The sequence below is a fragment of the Paroedura picta genome, chromosome 7 (assembly GCF_049243985.1).
Source record: "Paroedura picta isolate Pp20150507F chromosome 7, Ppicta_v3.0, whole genome shotgun sequence".
NCBI classification, from domain to species: Eukaryota; Metazoa; Chordata; class Lepidosauria; order Squamata; family Gekkonidae; genus Paroedura; species Paroedura picta.
In genome coordinates, this window is record NC_135375.1 from 104,318,858 (window position 1) to 104,336,636 (window position 17,779).

General features: G+C 50.8%; 1 protein-coding gene across 2 annotated transcripts in view; it reads left to right on the forward strand.

The window, feature by feature from the left end:
• Nucleotides 1-17,779, forward strand: part of WDR3 (WD repeat domain 3) — a 37,521-nt gene that overhangs the window by 2,196 nt on the left and 17,546 nt on the right. Inside the window, exons 3-14 of one of the 2 annotated variants that reach the window (XM_077345893.1) lie at nt 1,138-1,347; nt 2,203-2,321; nt 3,124-3,202; nt 4,584-4,679; nt 7,569-7,679; nt 8,982-9,083; nt 9,669-9,766; nt 11,142-11,255; nt 12,752-12,961; nt 14,463-14,556; nt 16,091-16,192; nt 17,018-17,103. In XM_077345893.1, the coding sequence (XP_077202008.1) occupies nt 1,138-1,347; nt 2,203-2,321; nt 3,124-3,202; nt 4,584-4,679; nt 7,569-7,679; nt 8,982-9,083; nt 9,669-9,766; nt 11,142-11,255; nt 12,752-12,961; nt 14,463-14,556; nt 16,091-16,192; nt 17,018-17,103 (1,421 nt within the window). Of the gene's footprint in view, nt 1-1,137; nt 1,348-2,202; nt 2,322-3,123; nt 3,203-4,583; nt 4,680-7,568; nt 7,680-8,981; nt 9,084-9,668; nt 9,767-11,141; nt 11,256-12,730; nt 12,962-14,462; nt 14,557-16,090; nt 16,193-17,017; nt 17,104-17,779 lie in introns of both variants that reach the window. The other variant, XM_077345892.1, reaches the window with a different exon arrangement.

Here is a 17,779-nt window from a genome sequence, read left to right on the forward strand (position 1 = left end):
CCTCTGCTGACAGTCTGGATTGACAGTTATTCATGGGATAAGGAGGATGTAGGTGACAAGCAGGACCTGTTTGGTGTGGTGGTAAGGAGTGTGGACTTCTAACCTGGCATGCTGGGATTGATTCTGCACTCTCCCACATGCAGCCAGCTGGGTGACCTTGGGCTCGCCACGGCACTGATAAAACTGTTCTGATTGAGCAGTGATATCAGGGCTCTCTCTGCCTCACCCACCCCACAGGGTGTCTGTTGTGGGGAGAGGAATGGGAAGGCGACTGTAAGCCACTTTGAGACTCCTTCGGGTAGAGAAAAGTGGCATATAAAAACCAACTCTTCTTCTTCTGCAGTAATATCAGGGCTCTCTCAGCTTCACCTCCCTCACAGGATGTCTGTTGTGGGGAGAGGAAAGGGAAGGTGATTGTAAGCCACTTTGAGACTCCTTTGGGTAGAGAAAAGTGGCATATAAAAACCAACTCTTCTTCTTCTGCAGTAATATCAGGGCTCTCTCAGCTTCACCTCCCTCACAGGATGTCTGTTGTGGGGAGAGGAAAGGGAAGGTGATTGTAAGCCACTTTGAGCCTCCTTTGGGTAGAGAAAACTGGCATATAAGAACCAACTCTCCTTCTGCTATGGGTAAAGTGAATTAAGAAGTTCCTTTCGGAATTCGACCCTGCCTTTTCTCCATTTTATCCTATAAAACAAGAAAGTTGAATCTTGCCCAGGTTGCCAGCTTGCTGTCTCTTGTTCGCAGCAGTCAATCATCATACTAAAACTGCACGCTTATTGTTTAGGTCCTTGAGAACCAGCGTGGCATAGTGGTTGAAGAGCAGCAGCCTCTGATCTGGAGAGCTGGGTTTGATTCCACCCTCCTCTTCCACGTGCAGCCAGCTGGGTGAACTTGGTCCATCCCCAGTTCTCTCAGAGCTCTCTCAGCCTCACCTACCTAATAGGGCGTCTGTTGTGGGGAGAGGAAGGGTAGGCGATTGTCAACTGCTCTGAGACTCCTTCGGGTAGTAAAAAGGCTGGGTACAAAAACTCGGCTGTTCTATGTCCTGGTAACTGTGTTTCTGTGTCACCCGAAGAGGCCTCTCTCATCTCTTCTACATGAGCCACTCCAAGTCTCTTGTATCCTCCGTTGCAGGTTCTCGTCCTCCAGGGCCTCAAGCAGGAAGTGACTGCTCTCTGCCCATCCCCCGATGGGCTTCATTTGGCCGTGGGATATGAAGACGGAGCCATCCGTGTGTTCAGTCTCCTTAGCGGGGAAGGCAGCGTCACTTTCAATGGGCATAAAGCCGCCGTTACCACCTTGAAATATGACGAGTTGGGAGGCAGCCTGGCTTCGGGGTCCAAGGTGAGAAGTCTCGGGGGAACTGGAGAATCTCTGTGAATTTGTCGGAACCATTTTATAATTAATTGTTTATTGAAATTTGAGATAAAAGTTTAACAACAAAAAAAGCAAAGCAAAAGTAGTGTAAGAACAGTCGTTCTCAACCTTCCTAATGCCGCGACCCTTTAATACAGTTCCTCGTGTTGTGATGACCCCGAACCATAAAATTATGCAAGGGTTCTTTCACAGAAATTAAACCGAAGATCCATTGTTCAGAATTGTATATAAATTGTCCCCCCCCCCCCCGGGGTTTCTCAGTTCAGTTCTGCTTCTTGTCCCACCATGCTGATCTCGCTCTTTTCTGCTGCTCCAGACAGATGAACGCTCTATCTCAAACTACCCCACAAGGCTGTTGTGTGGATGCATCCCTCTCTCTCCTGCTTGTCCTGCCGTGACCCCTGTGAAAGGGTCGTTCGATCCCCAAAGGGGTCCAGACACCCAGATTGAGAAATACTTAAATAGGACATCTGTGAAGTCTTAAAATGCTCAGCAAGAGATCTATAATATTAACACTTGTTGCAGAATAGTATTATATACCAAAGCTGCCTACTTGGTCTCAAATTATTACAAACAATTAAAAGCTTAGAAGGGGGGACTTTCCTCTTTCTTTTTATGTCTCTAACAATCTTGGAGTTATTGTCAACTTCAGTCTGATATGTTTCATTTCCTGAACCTCTTCTAAGTCCCATCTGGCCAGTGCATGTGATCGTTTTGTGTCACAGGGAATGCTGTTTGTTAGTCCTGAGGGCTTGTTCAGAGAACTGTCTTGCCCGTTCTGAATCTCATTGGCTGACTTCACATCCTGCCTTTTGCACCCAGGACACGGACGTCATAGTTTGGGACGTGATCAACGAGAGCGGCTTGTATAGACTGAAGGGCCACAAGGATGCTGTTACGCAGGTGCTCTTCCTGAAGGAGAAGAATATACTGGTTTCCAGGTAAAGGGGCTCAGTTCAGACCCTGCAGGCCAGGCTTCTAAATGGTATTCAGGTCCTGATTGGAGAAGCTGAGTTACTTCAAGAAATTTGTAATTTTACTCTGGTAGGTCAGTTCATAGCGGAATGGTTTCAGCAGAGTTGCATAAAGCTGAACCTCTTGAAGATAGGGGGGAAACCTTTGGATAGGTGGGAAAGGGTCAGACCAGGACCATTTACACACTGGAGGTTTCATGCCAGGCTGCAGGCTGGAGTTTTAGTCGTAGCAGGTTGCCCCACCTCTTCCTGCACCCACACGGGGGAACATTTGGCCCGGTGCACCTCATCCGCCCCCGATTTGTGCTCCTGCATGGGAGCTGCGGCAGTGAAGTTCCCAGTGCGTAAACGGTGCAGGAAGCGCATCTTCCAGCCTGCACATAGCTCAACTGACAACAATGAAATCAGTCAGGAATGTGGGCGTGATCCTCAATTCTTCCTTGACGGTGGAAGCTCCGATAAGTTGACCATCTCTGCTCTTCCACATACAAATAGTATGTGGCTGGAAAAGGGAAGGGGCACCCTGGCGCAGTGTCCTCGAAGGGTATCTCTCCAAATGCTTCTAGCTCTCCTGTTTTCTGACAAGGTTCTAGGTAGCTTAAGGAAAGACTGATTTACATGGCTCCAGCCACGTATGTTGCTTGCTTTCCCTGCTCAGTGGCAGGTAACAACTGGGCTACTCAGCCCCCATTCGACTAAATGAATTTAGATTAATTCAGAGGACATTGTGCTTACCATCTGCTATGTGATTTTTCCCTCCCTTTCCCAGTGCAAAGGACACTCTAGTGAAATGGTGGGATCTGAGTACACAGCACTGCTTCAAAACGCTGGTTGGCCACCGAACCGAGGTAAATCAAAGGGCCTAATCTGGGATTGTGTGATCACCATCTGTGTTATTTTGATCTGTTTATGCTGTATTTTATGGGTTTTTATGTTTTATATATATAATTGTGAGCCGCCACGAGCCAGTTTGTCTGGGAGTGGCCGGTTCAAAGTCCAAATAAATAAGTAAGTAAACAAACAAACAAATAAATAAATAAAATACTGAGAAAGAACAGATAACGTGGATGGGCATTCTTTGCCCGGCGTTGCGAGCTATGTAAAAGAAGGAGCAGGACAATGTCCGAAAGTGTCGATTAGGGTTGTGCGCTTCGGCCGAAGTGGCCGTGATCGCTGAAGCATGCAACCCTAGTGTCGATACATTAAACTGGAGTTGGCGTGGTGGATTTAGGCAGGAAAGCCAGGTGACATGAAGTTACGGCATGGGGTGGGCTGAGAGAATTTTTTCTCCTGCTCCCGAAATACTAGACTCTGAGGGCCTCCAGGGAAGCCGATGGGAGGGGTCGGTTCAGGCGGGACAAAAGGAGCCGCTACAGAGGGAGTGATTCAGATGTGCAATTTGGTGGTGGAGGATGCCGTGATGGCCACGGACTCAGACAGCTTAAAAAGGGGATTAGATAGATTCCTGGAGGCGAGGTCTATCCATGGTTAGTAGCCATGGTGACGGATGCCCTGCGGTTGGCCCTCCAGAGGAACTGGTTGGCCCCTGGGTGGGACAGGATGCTGGACTAGATGGACCATTGGTCTGATCCAGCAGGGATGTTCTCAAGAAAGCCTCTTTGACCTGCTGCAGACGGACCAGGTGCCACATTGGGGTATAGTTCCCAGAAGAGCTACAGGTGACCTGTCAAAGATCTCCCCCCCCCCCGATCGTCCTGAGCTCCACAGTATGGGGATCCTTAAATCCTGTTGTTAATATAAGGACATGGTGGTTAATAGCGGCAGAGAACTGGGCTTGATTTCCCACTTCTCCAAATGCCAGCCATGGGTGACCTTGGGCCAGTTGCAGTTCTCTCAGAGCAGTTCCCTTTGAGCTCTCCCAGGCTCACTTACTTCACAGGGTGTCTGTTGTGGGGGGAGGAAGGAGAAAGGGATTAGCTACTTTGGGATACCTTTGGACAGTGAAAACTGGGGTATAAGAAAACCAAGTCTTCATCTAACAAAAACAAGAAAGACCATCCCCCCCCCCCCCATCCGGGGGTGGCCAAACTCTGGCTTACCAGATATCCATGGACTACAATTCCCATGAGCTCCTGCCAGCATGGGGCTCATGGAAATTGTAGTCCATGGACATCTGGAGAGCCACAGTTTGGCCACCCCTACCTTAGTTATTGTTGCTGGGGTGGAGGGAGTCTAACTTAAAGGCTTGTACCTTTTCTCCTTGTTCAGGTGTGGGGACTGGCCTTAGTTGCAGACGGGAGGCTGCTTCTCACGGGGTCTGCGGACAGCGAGCTGAGAGCCTGGAGCATCAACCAATTCCAGGAAGTAAGAGCTCGTGTGCTTTTGTCCTCCCGCGTTTGCCTTCTGCTCCTAATGGTGGACTAGAAAACCGGTGGCTTTGTGTTAACCCCAGCCCAAGGCGAGCTTAGTGTAGCAGTTAAGAGCGGCAGCTTCTAATCCGACAAACCAAGTCGGATTCCCCACTCCTCCACATGCAGACAGCTGAGTGACTCTGGGCCAGTCACAGTCCTGATAGAGCCGTTCTCACAGTGCAGTTCTATCAGAGCTCTCTCAGACCCATCCACCTCAGAAGGTGTCTGTTGTGGGGGAGAGGAAGGGGAGATGATTGTCCCAACTAGTGAAAACTTCTCCCCCTCCTCTTCATCTTCTTCATTGTTTTATTGATTTTACATGTGAGACTATTGATGATGATGATGATCATCATCATCATTTAATTTATATCCCGCCTCCCCCCGGAGGCTTGAGGCAGGTCACATAAAATCAATCCCCTAAAAACAGTAACAAGAACTATAAAACACAGTACAGCAATCACAACAAGGCAAGACAAGAATGGCAGCCAGGTTCATGCAACTAACCCAATTTCCATAACCCCACTAAAAAGAAGGGGGGAAAGGGGGGGGCTGATGGCACGCGCAACCGCCGCATTTGTTAGGGGGGGTGCATCTCTCTTGCTGCCCGGCCTCAACCATAGAGCTGGCGGAAGAGCTCCATCTTGCAGGCCCTGCGGAACATTGAAAGTTCCCGCAGGACCTGCAGCTTTTCTGGGAGCTCATTCCACCAGGTCGGGGCCCGGACCGAAAAGACCCTGGCCCTGGTCGAGGCCAGGCGAGCTTCCTTGGGGCTGGAAATGACCAATAGGTTAGCCCCCGCAGAGCGTAAGGCCCTGCAGGGGGCATAGGGTGATAGGTGGCCCCTCATATACACTGGGCCCAGACCACAGATGGCCTTGAAGGTCAAAACCTTGAACCTGATCCGGAATATAACCGGTAACCAGTGCAGCTGCCTCAGCACTGGCTGGATATGGGCCCTCCAAGGTGTAGCCGTGAGGACCCTAGCAGCCACATTTTGTACCAGTTGCAGTTTCCAGGTCAAGCCCAAAGGCAGGCCAGTGTAGAGTGAGTTAAAGAAATCTAACCTGGAGGTGACTGTTGCATGGAAAAATGCCTGGCCAGCTACCTGCTTGACCTGTGCCTTGAGTGTTAGTGAGGCATCAATTGTCACCCCCAAATTTCTGGCCTGAGACGTGATCTGAAGTTGCGTCCCGGCCAGAGAGGGCAAGCACGCTTCCTGGTCTGCTCCCCTACGGCCCAACCACAGGACCTCCGTCTTGGAGGGGTTGAGTTTCAGGCGACTCTGCTCAAGCCATCCAGCCACGGCTTCCAAACATCTGGCGAATGGTTCCGGGGGAGTGTCCGGGCGGCCATCCATGAGGAGAAAGAGCTGGGTATCATCAGCATACTGATGGCAACCCAGCCCATAACTCCGCACCAGTTGAGCCAGAGAGCGCATAAAGATGTTGAATGATGTGGGAGAGAGCACCGAGCCCTGTGGGACCCCACAAGAGAGCCAGTAAGGGCCCGATAATTCCTCTCCCACAGCTACCCTCTGAATCCGGTTTTGGAGGAAGGAGAGTATCCAGCACAAGGCTGTACCCCCTATCCCCGTACCGGCGCGACGGCTCGCTAGCAGTTCATGATCGACCACGTCAAACGTGGCAGACAGATCTAAAATAACTAGCACATCAGAGCCATCTCGTTCAAGCTGGCGACGGAGGTCATCCAACAAGGAGACCAACATCATCTCAACCCCGTGGCCAGGACGGAAGGCAGACTGGTATGGATCGAGGGCCAAAGTATCTTCCAGGAACGCTAGGAGCTGGTCCGCCGCAGCCCTTTCCACCACCTTACCCGGGAACGCTAAGTGCGCTACTGGGCAGTAACTTGCAGGGTCATGCGGGTCCAGAGATGGTTTCTTGAGAAGAGGGCATACCACCGCAGTTTATTGTTTTTAACATTCTTAAAAAATAAATACGTGAGCCTCTTGTGGCGCAGAGTGGTAAGGCAGCAGACATGCAGTCTGAAAGCTCTGCCCATGAGGCTGGGAGTTCAATCCCAGCAGGTGGTTCAAGGTTGACTCAGCCTTCCATCCTTCCGAAGTCGGTAAAATGAGTACCCAGCTTGCTGGGGGGTAAAGGGTAATGACTGGGGAAGGCACTGGCAAACCACCCCGTATTGAGTCTGCCATGAAAATGCTAGAGGGCGTCACCCCAAGGGTCAGACATGACTCGGTGCTTGCACAGGGGATACCTTTACCTTATACACCCCACCCCCCATATACACCAGCTGGCCTAAAGTAAATATGCGGATTTCGCGTCTTCAAGCGCCCTGAGGGGGAAAAGAGGCGGAGCAATGTCAGGCCATCCGTTTAACTGACGCCTAGCTCAGCCACGCCCCCAGTTGCCATGCCGACCCACACATTGCCCAGAGAATGCCAGGGCTGGGAGTTCTCTCCCACCAGCCAGGTCCCTGTTGGCATTCCTCCCCCGCAGTGCCAATGGCCCCCTTTAGATGAGTCTTGGGGGTTTTTTGCCTTGCAGGGGGATACTGACGGCCTAATGAGGATGCTGACAGCCATAATTTGGTGTGAAATATTTGGCCACAGCCTTTATGGCTGCTTGATCTGTTTAATGGGCCAAGCACCTCTTGGTCCCCTCCTGCCAGGTGGCCGCAGTGCGAAACTCCAGAGGTTTTTTGCTGATGTCTTGGACAGCTGCTGGGCTTGTAGGTTGGCTCTGCCTGTCTGTATTGGGGGAATGATTCCATCCAACCCCTTGGACGAGTTTGCAGGAGGGACGATGGAAAGTTCCGTGTTCTGTTTGACTTCTCTTCCTTTTTTTCCTGGTATTGTAAACAGGGCCTAGACCCTAATGAGCCCCAGACCAAGCGAAGTAAGGGGCCTTCGGGGAGATTCGAAGAAGCTTCTGAGACGGATAAGGCAGAAGAGCAGGATGAGACCGAAGAGGAGGTACTTGTCCCCTGTGCATTCTTGCCTACATAGCATTCATGTTCTCTTCCAAAATATGCTTAAAATTAAGTTTTTAAAAAGGTGTCCAACATAGAAGATCCTCTGACGTGATCCTCAGCCAGGTTCCCATGCTTCCAGTTTACCTGGGCTTATCAAAACGACCACTCACAGAAGAATACTTATTCATGTTGCCCAGGAGGGAATGTCTAGCTCAGGGGTAGTCAAACTGCAGCCCTCCAGATGTCCATAGACTACAATTCTCATGAGCCCCTGCCAGCATTCGTTGGCAGGGGCTCATGGGAATTGTAGTCCATGGATATCTGGAGGGCCGCAGTTTGACTACCCCTGGTCTAGCTTGTCTTGGACAAATACACCGCCTGCTTCAAGTTCAGGAGCTCTCAAAGTCTCTGGCAGCTCCCCTTCTTCACGCAAAGGAAATGAACCTGGTCTATTTCTCCCGTTCTTCAGCAGCGAACTCTGTTGCAGGGGAAGGTGTGCCCTTTAGGCATTGTCAAGTCAGGAAGCGAAGGCCTTTCTTTCAATGTCTCTGTTCAGTTCTGAGTTCCTGAAGCAGCAGGGTCTGTTGGGAGGAAGACTGTCTCTGTAGCTCAGGGGTCCCCAAACTTTTAAAACCTAGTGGGGACAGCCACAAAATGGCTGCCACAAGAGGCGGAGCCAGCCACAAAATGGCTGCCCTCAGTCACATGGTGAAGATTCTAGAACTGTAGTGGCAGCTGGTGCTATGCAGCCAGTCTACAAAGCCAGCCTAGGGGGTGCCCTCTTTTGGACCCCTGGATATGAATCCCATGACCAAGTGTTGTGAAATTTGGAAGGGGTTTAGGGAAAAGCCTCCCAGAGCCACTCTGAAAGTTTGGAGGCTGTAACTGGAACCCCCACCCACTCTAGGCCCCAGGAAAGGCGGGAACACCGGAATTCCCATTAAAGTCAATGGCGCCATTGACTTTAATGGGCGCCAAAGCCAAATCGGTCTGGATCGGGTCCCTGGTGCACAAGCCTAATGGGGACCCTTCCACATGGCCCCATGGCCCCTTTCATAGGCTACGGGACTGCAGTCGTGTCTTGCTCCTGTTTGTTTGTGACCAAGCACATTTGAAACATCCGGGACATTGACCCAGAGTGCTTGGAAGTGCTGTTGAAAGAAACCATTGATGGTGCTTCTTGGATGCCCCGTTTCCTAGGCTATGGTGCTGTTCTGCTTGTTTGGCCAGATTGTCCGGCTAGTTTACTTGAAATGCTTAGCCCTAAATTGTTAACCAATCTGTCTCCCACCCCTGTTCTTAGCACATCCTGAGCTGCACAAAGGCTGGCTCCATTATGCGGGAAGGAAGGGACCGGGTTGTGACTCTCACCACGGATCGGACGGGCCGGATTCTCGCTTGCCATGTAAGTTGCCTGCCATTGGCGGTCCCTGTGGACTGGGGCCTTCATTGCAGTCCTGCTGAGATAACGTGTGGAACTCACTGCGCAAGAAGCGGGGGTGGCTCCAGGCATAGACAGAGGGGATTGGATAAACATCTGGAGCAGAGGACATTGATGCCATGTGTTCAAATGCTTGTGGGGCAACAGTGGAAGGGCTCCTGGAATTCTGGCCTTTGCCGGTGGACCTCCTGATGACACCTGGATTTTGGCCACTGTGTGACCCAGGGTGTTGGACTGGATGGGCCACTGGCCTGATCCAACATGGCTTATTTTATGTTCTGAAGAGCAGGGGTCCATCAGTGGGTATTAGCCACAAGGCACAGATGGAACACTCTGTCAGTGGCAGTGATGCTCTGTATTCATGGCACTTGTGGAGGCCCAGAGGTGATGGGCTTCTGAAGTTCTGGCCCCACTGCTGAACCTCTTGATGGCACCTGGGTTTTGTCCACCATGTGACACCGATTGTTGGACTAGGCGGGCCATTGACCTGATCCAAAAGGGCTTCTCTTAGGTTCTTAACATGGCAACGGACTCTCTGTCTCTTTCAAGGGAACGGACTCCATCCTGGAAGTATTCTACGTTCTTAGTGAGGAGGAGCTCCATAAAAAAATGGAGAAGAAAATGAAGAAAGCAAGGAAAAAGGCCAAGTAAGTGTTTATTGAGCAGTTTGCCCTGTTCTTATATTTCAAGGAAGTGTGAAAGGCTTTATCCGCATGAGTGGGCTGCCAGACCTTCTCCATGATTCATGGCCAGTGTGAGAACCTGTGAGTGGTGATCCCGGTGTTCGCAAATGGACACATCTATGCCTGACAGCGAAAGAAACAGCCAGGGATCTCTCTGCCATACCCAGATCCAGCTGGAATTGCCCCTCACCTTGCTTCTGGGTGCCATCAATAAGGTCATCAGAGGGAGGGCCCAAAGCTGCCATCACACCCACCCCCTTCATGCCAGCTCACTGAATTCTTTTAGCCTCCTCTAACTTCCGGGGTGTCTCTTTGGGGAGAGAAAGGGTAGGCAATTGTAAACCGATTTGAGATTCCTTTGGTTAGTAAAGAGCAGGGTACAAAAACCCAGCTCTTCTCCTTGCTTGCTTTGACGGTATAGCACAGCTGCTTGAAAACATCAGTGTCTGGCCTGTATTGTACCACCAGCCCCTTCATCTCCGTGCCTCCCTTGACACAAAGCTTTTATGAGTGTTAGGGAGGGAGTATGTACTATAGATACAGACCAGCCTGTGACTTGGCAGCAGGTTTTACCAGATGAGGGAGTCTAGCAGGAGAGAAGGGGAGAGTGTAGAGTGGGCAAGGGAAGCACTTGGGCTCACTGAAAGGGGTTTGGACATTGTAATAAGAACATAAGTGAAGCCCTGTTGGATCAGGCCAGTGGCCTACGCAGTCCAAGACTCCATGCCACACAGTGGCGAAAGCCCAGGTGTAATCAAGAGGTAAAGCAATGGGGCCAGAACTCCAGAAGCCATCCCACTGGGCCCCCAAGCCCCAAGGATACAGAGCATTACTGCCCCAGATGAAATGTTCCATCGATACCTTGTGGCTAATAAATACAGATGGACCTCTGCTCTTAAGAACATAAGAGAAGCCATATTGGATCAGGTCAGTAGCCCATCGAGTCCAATGCTCTGTGTCCCGTGGTGGCCGAAACCCAGCTGTGGTTAGAAGGTCCAGCAGCAGGGCCTGAACTCCAGAGCCCCTCCTGTTGCCCCTCCCAAGTCCCAAGAAGACAGATCATCGCTGCCCCAGACAGAGTGTTCCAGCTATACCTTGTGGCCAATAGCTGCTGGTGGATCTTGGAAGATGGGAAATAGAGAGGAGAAAAGAGGGGCATCCCTCTGTTTATTCTCCCTGCCAGCTTTCTGGAGTTCTGAAAAGAGGCTCGTGGGAGGCCACAGAGCTCAGGACTCCAGAACAGGCATGAATTTGGTCTAGGGTGCACGTTATACATATTTTTGTCTTCTGGTTCCTGGTATGGATTGTGGTTTAATTCCCCCCCCCCTGCCTCTCCTAGGCAAAGATCCAACGAGGAGGAGGAAGAGGGGGAAGAAGCTGATGGTGGCTCGGAGTGCAGCTTGCAAGACAAGATCGTACGCCTTGTGAACCTAAAAGCTTCTGCGAAAATCAAGTGAGTGCCCAGCCCCGATGGATGCCGACACGGGCCCTGCCCATCTGTCCTCCGTTACATCCACCCTTTATCTTCGATGGGCGCCCAGAGCCACTGGCTGCAGGTGGCGGAGGAGCGGGGAATCAAACCCGGTTCTCCAGGTTGGAGACCGCCTCTCTTAGCCCATTGAGTTATTAAATTGCATAGTTTATATATAGGACAGAAAGTATCTCCCTCCATCGAAACTGAATTCTGTAACGAGTCAGTGTTCCGGGAAAGACCGTTTTAATGGTTGTGTTATCACCACCATTAGGTATTACATATTTGATCATCTAAATAAGTTTTTTCTACCCAGATATTTTTCTGTGTCCTCCCGACATTGGAAATGTATGTTTTAAATTTTGGTCTGAATAACCATAAATAAAATTAGCTGCTGCTGTTGTCATATAATGACAGAGTTGGAAGGGATCTCCAGGGTCATCTAGTCCAACCCTCTGCAGAATGCAGGAAATTCACAACTACCTGCCCACCCACAGTGACCCCAATTCTATGTCCATATGATGCCCTCTCCCCCAAACTAGAATCCCTGGCCACTCTATCCAGGAAGAAATTCACTTCTCAATCCAAAGTGGTGATTGGTATTTCCCTTGGCATGCAAGTTATTTTTCTCCTTGATGCCCTCTCTCCTCCCAAATCCTGACTAGTTGCCTACTTGTTGGATTCACATTTAGCGCTTCCTTTGTAGCACAAGTTATTCCTGTGTCAGAGAAGAGGCCTTGGGTCAAGGCTACAAACCCCAGGCTGATCGTTGCCTGGGTAACAGTGGGATGCTTCCCTCCTGCTGTTTTGGTCAGACTGCACCTTGAATTTCAAATACAGAACTGGTGTGATTCTTGAGGTGCTTCTGAGATCTCCAGGGGCAGGGAGGAGTGGGCTGGAGAACCCAGTTGCATTAGCCAAGGATTTTAAAGGGGTTTGTGTGTGTGTGTGTGAGTGTGAGCAGAGTCCAGATTTTTCAACTCCAGAAATTAACCCAAGCCAAATTATGGGTTTGGAGTAGTGGTTAAGAACAGCAGCCTCTAACCAGGTTTGATTCCCTACCCCTCCTTCACATGCAGCTGGTGGGTGACCTTGGGCCACTCACAGTTCTTTCAGAGCTCTTATAACCTCACCTACCTCAGGGTGTCTGTTGTGAGGAAAGGAAGGGAAGGCGACTGTAAGCCACTTTTGAGACTCCTGGTAATATAAACCTTTGGGATCAAGAGGGATCAGTAAGATCATTGTTCCCTGAACAGGTTCCTCACCCTTGGCCCCTGATAACTTATCCCAAGAGAGTCCATGGAGAACCAAACTGCACAGGGGGAGACAAACCTTTTTGTGTCTGTTTGAACTGTTACGATCCCCTGTGCCCGTTCAATCCCCCAGTTGACCCGTTTGTGTGGCATTGAGTCCGCATGCCGCTTACCCTCTGCCGTCATTGCTTCTTGTTTGAGCAGGTCTTTTGACTTGATCCTTAGCCCCAGAGGGGAGCTGAAAGCAGCCCTCATGCTCCAAAACAACCTCGTCGAGACGTACACCTTGAACCCATCCCAACAGCCCTCCCAAGTCGCCCGGACGTCCAAGATCACCATCGGCGGGCACCGCAGCGACGTCCGGACGCTGGCGTTCAGCTCGGACAACATAGCCATTCTTTCTGCATCTGCCGAGTCCGTTAAGATTTGGAACAGGTGAGAAGTTCTTCTTGCGGGACTCCTGATGCAGCCCAGTACTGAGTCAGAAGGTCTTCAGCATTACCTGCTCAGGCTGGCAGCTGCTCCCTGGGGCTTAGGATCTTTCACATCACTCAACACCTGGTGCCTTTAACTGAGCTGCCGGGGATCGAACCTGGGACCTTCAGCAAAGGGAAATGCAATAAACGTTCACAAGCAGCGCGGCTTGTGGCGTGAGTCCAGCTGCTGTTTTGACTTTGGAAGAAAGCTTTCCATTTTTACTGGTTATCTTCATAGGGTTTGAAGCCAGGGTCTTGGCACCCTGCGGATAACCACACTGCCACAAACTTCCCAGTTTTTCTTAATTTTTAGTGACTTTATTCATGGACCGTACTCTTGAAGTACAGCCGAAAACTTGGCAAGTCTCCAATCATTGTAACACTGGAAATCGCGTAGGTCTTTAAGGAACTACTGGACGCAAACTGTCCTCTTTTAGGCCAGAGTCATCTTAGAGACCAGCAATATTGTCAGGGAATGCGCTTTTGAGAGTCAAAGCTCCCTCCACCGGATATGGGTTTGAAATAGCAATCTCGGAGTCCTTCTATCCCAGTCAGAAGATGGGAAAGGCATTGCAAGGAAGAAACTGAGAAGCTTCAAGGCAAGATTCCAATGTGATTTCTGAACTTGAATACATTCACACGTTCAAAACATCCCCTCCCCGGGTTATCTCACTACCTAAACTGATTTTCTGCCCCCCACGCATGCATTTCCCCTCTACTCTAATAATAGAATCATGACTCCAATTCTATGCCCAGATGATGCTCCCCCCCAAAAAAAAACAAAACAAAACGCAGAATCCCTGGCCAGTCTGGCCTGGAGGATTACAGTATACATTGTCCTTGAGGTTCCTTCTCTGCAACAGGTCTTATTAGACCTGGATAGTTGAGACACGCCTTAATCCCACCAGATCTCAAACGCTACACAGGGCTGAACATGGCTGCTGTTTGGAGGGGGGATGGCCTGGCACCCTGCCTCCTTGGTGTGGGAGTCAGCATGGCGTAGGGGCTAAGAGCGACTGCCTCCAGTCTGGATAACCGGGCTTGATTCCCACCTCCTCCACATGCAGTCAGCTGGGTGACCTTGGACCAGTCCCAGAGCTCTCTCAGCTCATCTCCTTCACAGGGTTACTGTTGTGGAGTGAGAAACGTAGGTGATTCTAAGCCGCTCTGAGACACATGAGGCCTGCTGGGTGACCGTGGGTCAGTCACAGTTCTCCCAGAGCTCTCAGTCCCACCTACCTCACAGGGTGCCTGTTGTGAGGAGAGGAAAGTTAGGTAGTTCTAAGCCCCTCTGAGACATGAAACCTACTGGGTGACCTAGTTACAGTTCTCTTAGAGCTCTCTCAGCCCCACCTCCCTCATAAGGTGTGGGGAGAAGAAGGGTGGGCGATTGTAAATCACTTTGAGACTCAGGGAGTGAAAAGTGCAGTACAAACAACCAGCTCTTCTTCTCCCTGCAGGTCTACCTTGCAGTGCATCCGGACCATGACGTGTGATTACGCTCTCTGCTCACTCTTTGTCCCGGGAGATCGCCAGGTCATTGTGGGAACCAAGGTGAGTTCCTGTCCCTTCCGAAGACCTAGCCGCAAGACCTCTCTGATTTGAAGGGTCTTTCACCCCTTGGGCCTCAATGGTTTGAAGGGTCTTCACTCCCTGGCCTCCCCAGCTCTTGCCCTGGCGCTCCATTCTGGGACTTGGGCCTGGGTCAGGCAGAGCATTCTGTCCTTGCAACTCACCACCTCTGTGTTGCGTGATCGCCCTGGTGAAGACTGTTGCAATACTACCCAGAACTATCCGTGAAATCACTCTGGCATCTTTCTTTTAAGTTTGGTGTTGTCAGCGCAGTGTTGTGGTTCAAGAGCCGCAACCTCTAATTTGGCGAGCCGGGTTTGATTCCCCATTCCTCCTCTACATGCAGCCAGCTGGGTGGTCTTGGGGCTGTCTTTTCAGAGCAGTTCTCTCAGGGCTCTCTCAGCCCCATCTGCCTGACAAGGGAGAGGGAGGGAAAGAGATTTGTAAGCCGCTTTGGGGCTCCTTCCGGTAGTGAAAAATGGGGTATAAAAAAAAAAACAGTTCCTCTTCTTTGTTTCTGTGCTGCCCTTTTGTTTCAATGCTGAGAGACGGCTTGCGCAGGGAGCGGGGTGAGTCCCCCGTTTGAATAAACTCTCACCAAGGCATGATTAGATGGAAAACTGGTTCCTCCCACTCCCCGACGTCTCTCTTTAATACCTTACAAGGCTTTTGTAGGGATAAGAACAAGCTGTATCTACATGATAGGCTTTGTATGTTTTGAAAGTGCGTTTATTAATTTTATTTAGTTATTAGATTTCTATACCTCCCCTCCCTGCAAGCGAGCTCAGGGCAGTTCACAGCTATAAAATGCAGTCATAAAAACACTGTTTAAAATGCAAATTAAAACCAGTCTCACCTCCTCTCCCCCACCTGCCTAAACTTCTTCCTTTAGTTTCCCATAGTGCAGGGGATGCCAACAAAAGTCTAGTCAAGGCTATGGTCTTCCCAGTTGCAATGTATGGCTGTGAAAGATGGACCATAAGGAAGGCCGAGCGTCAAAGAATTGAGGCTTTTGAACTCTAGTGCTGGAGAAGACTCTTGTGAGTCCCTTGGACTGCAAGGCGAACAAACCGGTCAGTCCTAGGGGACATCAGCCCTGACTGCTCTTTAGAAGGCCAGATCCTGAAGATGGAACTCAAATACTTTCACCACCTCATGAGAAGGAAGGACTCCCTGGAGAAGAGCCTAATGCTGGGAGCAATTGAGGGCAAAAGAAGAAGGGGACGACAGAGAATGAGGTGGCTGGATGGAGTCACTGAAGCAGTCGGTGCGAACTGAAATGGACTCCAGGGAATGGGAGAGGACAGGAAGGCCTGGTGGATCAATGTCCATGGGGTCGCGATGGGTTGGACACGACTTCGCACCTAACAACAACAAGTGCAGGGGATATAAAATGCAGGGGATGGGGGAGGGATGGGGGGGGGGAGAGAGAGAGAAGGAACCAATATTAGGAACGAAGGAATGGCTCGTGAGTGTGGCCTTGAGATGAACACCTGCCCTGTATCGCTCACCATAGGCTGGGAAGCTGCAGCTCTTTGACCTGGCTTCGGGCACTGCGTTGGAAACCCTCGAGGCCCACGACGGAGCACTCTGGTCCATCTCGCTCTCTTCGGATCAGGTAGCACCACCTCCTGTTGTCTTTGAATTGCTCTTTCGGGACTAGGGAGCTGGGTCCACTTTTCAGGAGGACGGTCCTCCGTATGTGTTGCAACCTGTTTTGTCCAAGGCGGCGGCTCTTGTGTGGATTTGTGGTACTGCTGGTGGTAAGGATGCCAGCCTCCAGGTGGGACCTGGGGATCCCCTGAAATTACAGCTTATCTCCAGACTCCAGGGATCAGTTCCCCTGGAGAAAATGGCTGCTCTGGGGGGTGGACTCTAGGGCAGGGGTAGTCAACCCGTGGTCCTCCAGATGTTCATGGACTACAATTCCCATGAGCCCCTGCCAGCGTTTGCTGGCAGGGGCTCATGGGGATTGCAGTCCATGAACACCTGGAGGACCACAGGTTGACTACCCCTGCTCTAGGGCATTGTACCTTGCTGAGGTCGCTGTCTTCTCCGGGCTCCACCCCCAGGGCTTTCCCAAACTGGATTCAGCCACCCAAACTCCCTATCCCTGTTTAGGGCAGCCAACCTCTGGGTGGTACTTGGAGATTCCCCATTATTACATCTAATCTCCAAGCAATCAAGATCCAAAGAAAATGGCTGCTTCAGAGGGGGATTCTGCATTGTACTCCACTGAGGCCCCTATGCTCCCTGGGCTCCATCCCCAAATCTCACTGGAGGGAGCGTTCTACCTGGCCAACCCCAGGGCGGAGAAAGCCCTGGCTCCTGCTGGAGGCCAGCTTGACTTCTCTGGGCCTGGGGATCTTGAGCAGATTTTGTGTGCTCGATTGTAGCTTTCTCCCGTAGGCTTAGCTTCAATGTCAGCCTTGTTCTCCTTCAGCGCGGCTTCGTGACGGGCGGCGCAGATAAATGTGTCAAGTTCTGGGAGTTTGAGCTGGTGAAGGACGAGAAGACCCTCCAGAAGAGGTGAGGATGTCAGTGTGGTGTTAGAGAGCACAGAAGCTTTTGAGCACACCACTAGGGGCCTTGGCCAGCCAGTGCCTGTAGGGGAATCTCTGGAGCCTAATTGGAGTCTCAGGGATTGCAGGAGGGAGGGGGCCTGAAAGCTCTGCTCCGGAATCAGCCCCTCCCCTCCGGAATCAGCCCCTCCCCTCTGCAGCTGAACTGCCCTTCTTCTCTCTCTGCCTCTCTCCTGGGGGGGGGTGGCTTTTCTATTGTTGTGAAGTTAACTTGAAGAAATCTACATGTATATTAAACTTAGCTTCAGCTTTCTTAATATGAATACGTGTGCTGTATATACATATATATACTCATCCACTATGAAGAAACTTCAGACTCTGCTCCCTTAAAAGAAGAAGGTGGAATATGCTGCATCCGGGGAGAGCTGGGATATTGCCCCAAGGGAAGGGACGGGCTATCCCGTCTTTAACAGTGCCGAACAGCCAAACACATGATGTGGGGCAGGAAGGTGTTTTCCCCCTGTGTTGGCAATGTCATAAGCACAGGAGGTATCACAACATGCGCTTTTTCCTTTTCGACTAGATGGAAGAATATGCAAAATCAATCTTAGGGATCCCTTAACGTCTGTCTCTTAAATGCCAATTTTACTAGTTTATATGTTTTGCGTGGTGTCCTGTCCTCA